General features: G+C 39.4%; 1 protein-coding gene and 1 long non-coding RNA gene across 11 annotated transcripts; one reads left to right on the top strand and one right to left on the bottom strand.

The window, feature by feature from the left end:
- Nucleotides 1–683: 683 nt before the first annotated feature.
- Nucleotides 684–4,473, bottom strand: LOC109156620. 10 transcript variants are annotated; one of them, XR_002050067.1, is made up of 10 exons: nt 4,241–4,473; nt 4,083–4,152; nt 3,547–3,636; nt 2,931–3,023; nt 2,670–2,820; nt 2,045–2,133; nt 1,813–1,915; nt 1,567–1,619; nt 1,151–1,351; nt 684–931 (listed from the first exon to the last, which is right to left on the bottom strand). It is a non-coding gene; the product is annotated as an uncharacterized LOC109156620 (long non-coding RNA). The 10 variants fall into 10 exon arrangements; XR_002050066.1 differs by lacking the exon at nt 1,567–1,619; XR_002050068.1 differs by lacking the exon at nt 1,567–1,619 and having other exon boundaries at nt 1,199–1,351.
- Nucleotides 4,474–6,227: 1,754 nt separating this feature from the next.
- On the top strand, nt 6,228–8,714 carry LOC109156650 (protein FAR-RED IMPAIRED RESPONSE 1-like). The gene is made up of 2 exons (XM_019304501.1): nt 6,228–7,069; nt 8,696–8,714. Exons 1-2 carry the CDS (start codon nt 6,228–6,230, stop codon nt 8,712–8,714), a joined length of 861 nt encoding a protein of 286 aa, XP_019160046.1.
- Nucleotides 8,715–10,157: the final 1,443 nt, after the last annotated feature.

The raw sequence follows: 10,157 nt of genomic DNA, 5'->3' as shown, positions 1-10,157 counted from the left end.
TGAGTTTACTCAGTTTAGATGTGTTGAAAACCCTGCATATGTGATATGGTGATTTTGTGGTGATTAAAAAGGAAAAATTTTTACTCAATCTGATTATTGCCTGTGAAAATTCTGACTGGCGCAGCTGGAAAGAAAAATTCGTGAAAAATGCTTCCTAAACGTGTTTTTGCTTGAATGTTTTTATGGAGAACCTAGACTTGTTATAATTTATTTTTGTAAAAAGTTTGGGTTAAAAATATGTTTCAATATTTCCAGAAAAATTTCGTAAAGTGGAGGCAGTGTGCTGCCAGTTCAATTTCTGTCTGGCGCAGTGTCACTGCTGGAAATCTGCATTTTACCGACCACCAAAAAGTGGTCGGAAAAGGGGCATTTTCGGTCGGAAATACAGTTTCCGACCAACTTAGCGACCACTTTATGGATTCGGAAAAAAAACCCTAGCTATTACCGACAACTAGTCAAGGTGGTCGGAAATACCAACTTCTTTTTTAAGACGTCGGAACTAGTGGTTGTCGGATAAAGAGAGCATATTTCCTACCACTGGTGGTCGGTAATTGGTCGGAATTACCATCAACCGGTGGTCGGTAAAATTTATAAAGAAAAAAATTAAAATGTGAATTACCGACCTCTAAGGTGGTCGGTAAGATTTACTAACAAAAAAAATAAAATTTAAAATTCTGCAAATATCAAATGAATTTGACCGGTTACAATTGAAATTCAAATTTCAGCATTACAATATTAAATTCAACAAAACAATTAACAATTTAGAGAAATCAAACATTAATCAATCATATAAACTCTAAAACACAGAAGTTCCGGGTTAAAACGTCTAGAAATTATAAAAGCAAGAAAAGCTAGAAGGAGTCAAGGACCATAAAGCCATACCCTTTCCAAGAGCAGAAAGCTCCACCTCAATATGCTGCTGCATATACCTCTGCAGAAAACACAGACCACAAGACCAATCCTTTAATTCAAACAGAGTAATACTCAAGAACATTTGCTCACACCTATACATGTAAATATGCAATCCCTCAACTTCAGATTCAGCAGATCAATATGTAATCCCTCAACTTCATATCTATACTATTACACATATATACATATACATACATGTATATCAAAACCAACGAGGTGAGGGTGTTAAGGGTTAAACCTTGGCAATATTGACATAGAAGAACAATAGCTTCTTAGTGTTGGAGACCTGAATGCGATTTTTTCTTTTGAATGTCACCGTCGCTGCCTCCGTTAATGTTGATGTCGTTCACTCCCTCCGTTATCTCCTCCATTGATGATTCTTGATTTCTCTGCTCCAACTCAAAGGAAGCTTCTACTTGGGGTATTTGAGCACTTAGCTCTGTAAGGGATCAATCAAAGTAAGAAATCACAATTCACAAACATACATATACTCTTAGTATACAATAAACCAAAAAGAGGTGGAGTATTATAAGCTTTCAAAATTTGGAGATAAAATTATGGATTTTAAAGCAAAAACAAAGTAGTTTCCAAATACATTATGAATTACACAGATTTAGACATAGTATGATAGTAATGCAATTGTGGTTGGCTTACATATTTTTTGATATGGGGTTATAGAGTAGTAAGCCATAAAGCCCAAGAGCAAACTACAATTCAGCAACAATAAGATTACTTACAGGTAAATGAGCTAATAATCAAATGCTTTCAGAGAAATAACTCAAATTACTAGAGCAAGAAAGTACATTAAGAACTAAACTACATGGCAATTCATCACATTATCAGTAGTATATATAAAATATGGATAACAATTAGAATCAAAGAAAGGCCTGCTTCACCAACCTGGAAGGCCGAGCATCGTTCACCTCCAACTTCCTCCAGCTGTCCTCTGTCTTTTCCAAGCGGGAACGACCATTTTGGCTTGCTGATTCCAAAGCCCTTCTTTCTGAATGAAGAACCATCAACAAAGTAAAACCATAGACAGAAATCAAAGTAAACCACTATAAAGAAATGAACAATATAAAAAAGAATCGATTAAACCAAGAAGAGTACAATCTAAGACAGAAAGTCTCACCGTCGTTTCACTCTCTTATATTCCCTTGATAAATCCTTTCTCCGCAGCCTCAATCCCCTTTTCTGCTACTTCTATTCCCTTACAGAATCCTGAAAATAAGAATAGCTAATGTTAGCAGTGCAAATGAGTACAACTCATAGCAGCAGTAATATGCACCATCCCAATTGTTTTGAGATAGAAAACATAAAAACAAAATTAAATAAAACTATACTGATTAACAATGCTATTGAAGGAAAATTCATTACGAATTAATTTTGAGAAAACATGTGTATATTACAGCTAATTGAAGTGAGGAAAAAAACTTCCTGATTTCTTAATTGCTCCAAATAACCATTTAACAAGAAATGTCAGTTTCCAGAGATAAAAGTGAATAAACCTTCTTAATGGTAGCAAATCTCATACCAAATTAAATATAAACAAAAAGAAATTTAAAATTCTGAATACACTTTCAAAATTCCAAACATAAAAACAATAACATATGGTAACTCATTAATACAAAAAGTAATCAGAAAAATATTCCAAACATAAAAACAGAAAAATCCAAGCTTGAAGCCCTTTGGATTATCAATTCTGGATCACTTAATGTCTTTCAGATATTCAAGAGCTCCTTCATGCAACATCTAACCTCTACAGCTAACACTTCATTATACTCCATAACAATAAGCCAGAAATGTGGAACTCCTTTCTTTGCGGTTTTGGTCGTCTTCGTGGTCCATAGACACTGCTTCAGCTTTCTCAACTTCAACTTCAACTATACCATTCACTATTTCATAACTCTGCACGTTTTATTTTTTCACTTCATTATGAATTTGAGACATAGGATTACTAGCCAATGGAACAGCAGATGTATAATAATAATAATAATATGTAAAAGAGTCTTACAAACCTTTGTATATAGTGGTTGATAAAGCATCTGATACTTGGCTTCAAGTGCTGCTCTCTCATCAAGAAACTTTGCCTCCAATTCATCCTGTTGAGTCTGCACAATTGAGCACCAAAAAAAGTACCAAATCCATCAAAGGTATTTAAACTGGTTCATTCAAGTTCCATAGAGAAATTTCTTCTCTGATTTACTTATAAAAAACAAATCATATAAAATAAACTGGTTGATTCACTAAAACTTAAAGGTATTTTTTTTTTTTTTTTGAAAACAACTTAAAGGTATTTAATCTTTAACCAATACCATATAATCTTTGCAAAAATTAAAGTCATTCTTTAATCACCAAAACTGCTCAATGAGAAACTCAATTTATTAGCAACAATTAAATTAAAATTGGATCAATACAGCATACACATGCCAAATTTCACATAATTCCTCACTTGGCACTTTCCCTATTTATTGTGTCAATTCAATTAACAACATTTAATCCTCTTAAACAATCTTCAATGACATTGGAATTTTCAGAGTAAGATATCTTTCATTGATGTCCACATAGAATTGGAGTTTCGTAGAACAAACAAGCATTTAAAAAATATGAGACACTAGTACAAGATTCACATACCTGAATCTCCTTGAGGAACTCAACACGCTTTCTGACATCAGGCGACAAGCTCTTGAGCACAATTGAATGCTGTCGAGCAAGATCCTGAAGCTTATTATTTAGAAAATGAAACACTATAAGTACTAATACAACTCTATTCCCTTTTTAAGGGGGGACAAAAGGGACCCCTACACACAAACAACATATATCTCCCAATACACCAATATACAATAATTTTTTTTCATAGGAACACTAATATACAATAATATGGACTGACTAGATCACCAGACTGAAGCAGGGGGAATAATTGGAGTTAAATTTTAGTCTTATTGAAAATAAATTACATAATTTAGAATGAAAAAGAAAACTAATTACATTCTTAGCATTCCTTTCAAATTTCACTTAGGTTCTCAAATTCATTATTCATAAACTTCAAAAATATCCAACAATATGACAGTATATTCACATATATTATTAAGATCATAAATCCATAAAATTCAAGAATTTTAAGAACAATATATCATAAATCATAAATAACTAAAATGGCAGTAAATTACCTGTTACATTTTCATGGCAAAAGACGGTCACCAGACCAACACAAAGTCTGGAAGGCAGATCTAGGGTTTCCTATGTGGAGAGCTAGAGAGGTTAAAGAATGTGTGGTTGAACTTGAGACTATGAGCATGTGTAGATGATCGAGGTTACAAGGACTTACCGGAGAGGCGAAGTGACGAAGAGGCCGAGAGGGTCAGAGGGTGAGAAGCGGAGAGGCAGCTGTTAGCTGCGGAGAGTCGGAGAGACGGAGATCGAGGCGGAGAGACGGAGATCGAGCCGGAGACCAAGTAGTTGTCCACTGTGGCAGTCACCAGAGATGATGGCTGGTGGAGTCATGGAGTCGTCGAGTTTTAGGTTAGGAGAGGTGGAAAGGCAAGCTGCGCAAATGAGGGGTTGAACTGTTGAAGTCTAAATCCCTAACTTTATATTATATATATATAGTTACTATTTCGACTACTTTTGGTAGTCGAAAAAAAAAAAAAAAAAAAAAGAGAGACCAAATGTAATAAATTTTAAATGGCCGAAAATTTTTCGACCACTCCTACTAGGTAGTTGGTATTTCCGACCATTTTCTGTCCAACCCAACTCCTCGACGGAAAAATTGAAAAATGTCACCTTTTTCGACCAACTTTATAAGTGGTCGGAAAAGTGATCGGAAATTTGGGAATTTCCAGCAGTGTGTTGGGAAATAATTCGGGAAAAATACTTTTAGACCTTGGATTGATTTGAAACTTTTTGTGTATAATCTAGACTCACTGTACCTTGTATCTGGAAAATTTCACCTGAAAATGTGTTACCAATATATTTCTATAAATTTTGCAATTCAGGTCATGTCTTCTGAAAATTTCTGTCAATTCCTTATTTGAGGTGTTGAGAATTTGTTTGCTTGAGAAATATCAGTAATGTTGTCACTTTTATAAAGATTGCGGATAAAGGAAATTGATTCTTAAGATTTGTGTAGTATCCTGTTGTGAAATTCTGGATACTTGGGTTATGACCCAGTTTGTTGTGGAGTGAGCGGTTGAATATACCGACTCACTAGGGAGCTTAAAAACTCTCTGTTGTTTTGAGTAGTGAGCAGTGAAAACATATCCTGTCTCACTAGGACTTTTAGTCCTGTTGTATTTTGAGAAGTGGTTAGCGGAGTCTACCACTAGGGTATTTACCCTGTTGAGTAGTAGTCAGTAGAAACGTATCCTGGCTACTAGGACTAGTTACTACCTATTGGGCTTGGAAACCCATTGGGGGTGTGCACACTTAAGGTATTAGTTCTGTTCCACTTTAATGGGATTTTTGCGTAGTGTTCAGTAGATTTATTACTGTTCACTAGGGCTTATTGAATAAGACCCTGCCCATTATTTGGTTGGTTTAAATGGGATTTTTGAGTAGTGTTCAGTAAAGACAATTACTGTTCACTAGGGCTTAAATAATTAAGACCCTGCCCATTATTTGAGATTGAATGGGATTTTGTGTAGTGTCCAGTAGAGTGATTACTGTTCACTAGGGCTTGATGAAACAAGACCCTGCCCATTATGTTGGAATTGGTGTTCCTCCATGTTGGAATAAATATATTACTTTTGAAAGGTTCCTAAAATATCCATTGTGAGAACTACTGATTTGGTATTAAAAATTATGAGTATTGTTGGGAAATTATGGTTGTTGGAAATTCTGAGTATTTCATATTTGAGTTATGCTCTATATGATTATGCTCTATTGATGATAAAAGATTAAATGTTTAAAGGGTCTATGCTTTATGTCAATTATCTGCACCTATGTACTATGTGCAAAATGTTTTACGGGGTGAAGTAGATCTTACAAGCTTAATGCTAATTTGTGTGTTTCTTTGTTTTTTGTTCTTTAATTGTTTTTGCAGGAACTCTTGCATGAGCATTGGGCATGAGAATGAGCGAACCACCTAGATATATCATGTATTAGTTAGACATTTGAATTGTCAGTTGTTTTTGAACTAATACATATTTTGAGTTGTTTATTGAAGTTGTATTATTAGCCTTAGCGTTTGGGTATAAGAGAGATACCTGAGCGTGGCGGTAACACCCATTTCTTTTGGTTAGTTAATGCTTCCGCTATGTAATTAGTGAATTTTTCAATTAAGAAAGTATAATTGTAAGGAAAATTTAGTATTGAAAATGGGGGTGTTACAAGACAACCACAAAAGATGTGTGACATTTGCAGCAGGGCTGCTTGATAAGGAGGACGTGGAGTCGTACAGCTGGATATTGAAGCACTTCAAGAACGCAATGGGGACTGCACCACCCCTAATAATTACCGATCAAGACCCAGCTATGAAGATTGCAATAGCAGATGTGTTTGCAGGTAGCCGGCACCGATACTGTATGTGGCACATAATGACCAAAGTAAGTGAGAAAGTTGGAACTGAGATGTCAAAGAACAACGAATTTCGGGGGGCATTAAACATTGTTGTGTGGAACGAGAAATCAACAAGGGCAGAATTCGAGATTGGGTGGAAAACAGTAATTGAAAAATATGGACTACAGGAAAACCGATGGCTAAACCGTATGTACGACGAGCGTGCATCATGGGTGCCCGCATTTTTCGATGATGTGTTCATGGATGGCCTACTACGTACCACTTCCCGTTCGGAGGCGGAGAATAGGATTTTTCAGAGTAACATGAACAGGCACTTATGCCTTGTTGAATTTTTCGGCCGTTTCGAGCGTGCGGTTCGAAAGCAACGAAATAACAACTTAGAATTAAGCGCAGGTTGCTACGGACAGACCCCAGATTTTGAGACCTCCCTAAGCATTGAGCGCGCAGCAGCAGCAGTGTACACACTGACTATTTTTTATGAGGTCCAAAAGCAAATAAGTGCATCCTGTTTTAAATGTCTAGTGCGAGCATTCACCAAGGCAGAAGGGGTGCAAACATATGTGATAGAGGATGAAAACGAGGAGCGATACACCGTTATAGTCCAAGACGGGAGCAACAGCATAGCGTGCACATGCAAAATGTACGCAAGAATTGGACTCCTTTGTAGCCATGTTTTTGTAGTACTCAAAGATGAACGGATCTGTAACACCCCCCAAACAAGGCCCAAATAAAAGCCCTAACACATGTAGATTAAACAACAAAACTAGCACAGCGGAAGATAAAACGAGAACTGGATAAAAGAAATCCAACGGGGTGTCACGCCGCGTCTACCAAACACGGTAAACGCTACGGTAAACAATCTGCAAGTGTATACATCTATCCCAAAACATCAGTCTAACTACATTGGCGCACAGGCCACAAAAACAAGGATAAAGGTGCTAAGCTACCAGGCTCTAGACATCGCGCTCGTCTAAACATCACCTGAAAGATACAAAGATAAACATTGGGACGATGCCCGGTCAGCGATAATGCTGGTAACCCACCAATACCGTTAAGTATCATATATAGATAGATATAAGTCATAAAACCATTTTCGAAACGGAATACATAAGTATATAAGTCAAAAGCCAAGATCAACAGTCAACACAAGACTCATCACTCACAAAAGATAACACGGGAACACATCCCAAACCGCAAAGGTTAATCACAACACAAAGGAATAAGACTCACCCATGACAACACATGCCCTTGTGACTACACACGTCACAAGAAAGTGAACTCACAACAACGGCTACACAAGCCCTCGTGACATCACCCATCACTAGTTGATATGCCTTCCTTATGCCCTATTCCAACCTTATGGCTACCCCCGACCTTGTACCTTCATGCCAACCATTACCTCCAGGACCCCTGTACTTCTTAGTCCAACCTTTTCCCTCCTGGGACCGTCGTCCCCCACCAACAATCCACCAACAAAACCACCAATTCATAGTACACAAGGTACCGTACACGGCGAAAGACATGCCCGGATAACACATGTTATCCCCCAATCACGTGAACCTTACTCGAAGGAACACATCTCCATAATCACGTCAAGGTCACCACGAGGACCGCTGCAATACCTTGGTGACTAGCGTCCCATACCACTAATCGTGCAATCCAGGTAAAGCCACACACGCACCACAACTCACACGAGTCAATCAACGGATCACAACGAAAGTATGAAACAAACTCAATCAAGGAACGGGTCACAACCCAACGACAACAACGATGAATAACACAAGTTATCATCAACCAAACGGAAGGTACAAACCGCACACACGCTAGCATTAAGACAATAAACTAGCATGCTTAACAATGGAGAAACTCAAGATAGTTCCGAGGAACACACAAGACACCTCTTGGTCCAACGAAACACAATGTTGAACACTTAGCACGATTCAAGACACCAAAGTCCTACATGGATACCTACCATATAGTTCTAGACATACGAAACATCAAGAAGACGCTCAAATAATTCCACAAAAGAACAACGGGAAGTCAAAAGACCAAATACCGAGACAAACGGATCACGGGGAACAAATCCCTTTCCAACTCCACTGTGTTCCCCGCGGGTGGACCCACGGGTAGGCCCCTACCTGTGGTTCTGCCCGCGGGTACACTACCCACAGTCTATGTACCTGCAATGAGAATGTTATTGTCGATTCTACCAAACTGTTACACAGACATACGAGAATTAGAACTCCTAACTATACCTATACATCAGGTTATTAGTTGGAGACTAATTCCTAACCACAGAACATAAAGACTAGTCTAATAACAATAAGAATAATAATAATAAACATATTATAACTCACACACCCCCTCAAGATCAAGGTGGTATAGCAACAACATTGAGCTTGGACCGTAGAGCAGCAAAACGCGATGTAGGAAGAGGCTTCGTGAAGATGTCCGCCAGTTGATCCTTCGTTGAAACAAAATTTACCAGAAATTCACCTGAAGCTACTTTGTCCCGAACAAAGTGGAAATCAATTTCCACGTGCTTCGTGCGAGCGTGAAACACCGGATTGGCGCATAGGTAGGTGGCGCCTAAATTGTCACACCACAACGTGGCAGGTGCCCCAGAATGCAGACCCAACTCTCGGAGAAGTGACACAACCCAAGTTACCTCTGCTGCTACATCCGCCAGCCCTTTATACTCAGCTTCTGTGGATGATCGGGCAACAGTCTTCTGCTTCCGAGAAACCCAGGATATTAAGTTCGACCCCAGAAACACGGCATACCCACTGGTTGACTTCCGATCAACCGGACAGCCAGCCCAATCGGAATCTGAATAAGCATGGACATCAACAGAGTCGGACGGTGACAAACGGAGCCCGAGGGAAATAGTACCCTTGACGTAGCGGAGAACGCGCTTCAGTAGTCCCCAATGTTCAACAGTGGGGGTATGCATAAATTGGCACAGCCTGTTGACTGCGTAAGAAAGGTCAGGGCGAGTGATCGTCAAGTACTGGAGGGCCCCAGCCAGACGTCGGTACTGCGTGGGGTTATCAAATGGTTCATCCGAGGGTGCTGCTGATTGAGTTAAGGACGCCGGGGTGGCAAGTGACTTGCAATCAGTCATGCCCGCCCGAGATAAGACGTCATCCATGTAGCGCCGCTGAGAAAGTAACAAACCTCCGTCAACGTGTAGGGTCTCGATGCCCAGAAAGAAACTCGGGGTGCCCAGGTCTCGAATCTTAAAGACGGTGGAAAGATGGTGCAGCAGGGTGGCGAGCAAGCCGGCATCATTGCCCATCATGATGATGTCGTCGACGTAGACTAGTAAGAACACACGAGAGTTCCCACTTGAGTAGTGAAAGAGGGAAACATCGGTCTTGGATGCAAAGAACCCTGCAGTTAGTAAATAATCATGTAGGCGTTTGAACCAAGCACGGGGTGCCTGTTTCAAACCATATAGAGACCGCTGTAGGTGACACACATGATCTGGGTGTGTCGGATCCTCGTACCCTGGCGGTTGCCGCATATAAACGGTTTCAGCCAAGTGCCCGTTTAAAAAGGCATTGTGGACGTCTAGCTGTCGTAGCGTCCACCCCTTTGTCACAGCAAGAGAGAGTAACATCCTGACGGTGGTGGGTTTGACCACGGGACTGTAGGTGTCAAAGAAGTCCTCACCAGCAACCTGGTTGAACCCCTTGGCGACTAGACGCGCCTTGTATCGCTCAATA

The sequence above is a fragment of the Ipomoea nil genome, unplaced genomic scaffold, assembly GCF_001879475.1.
Source record: "Ipomoea nil cultivar Tokyo-kokei standard unplaced genomic scaffold, Asagao_1.1 scaffold2749, whole genome shotgun sequence".
Classification (NCBI taxonomy): Eukaryota; Viridiplantae; Streptophyta; class Magnoliopsida; order Solanales; family Convolvulaceae; genus Ipomoea; species Ipomoea nil.
This window is presented reverse-complemented; position numbering and strand designations above follow the sequence as displayed.

Excerpts from the sequence above, each read along its gene's own strand:
- LOC109156650 (XM_019304501.1), top strand. The coding sequence starts at position 6,228 with ATGGGGGTGTTACAAGACAACCACAAAAGATGTGTGACATTTGCAGCA.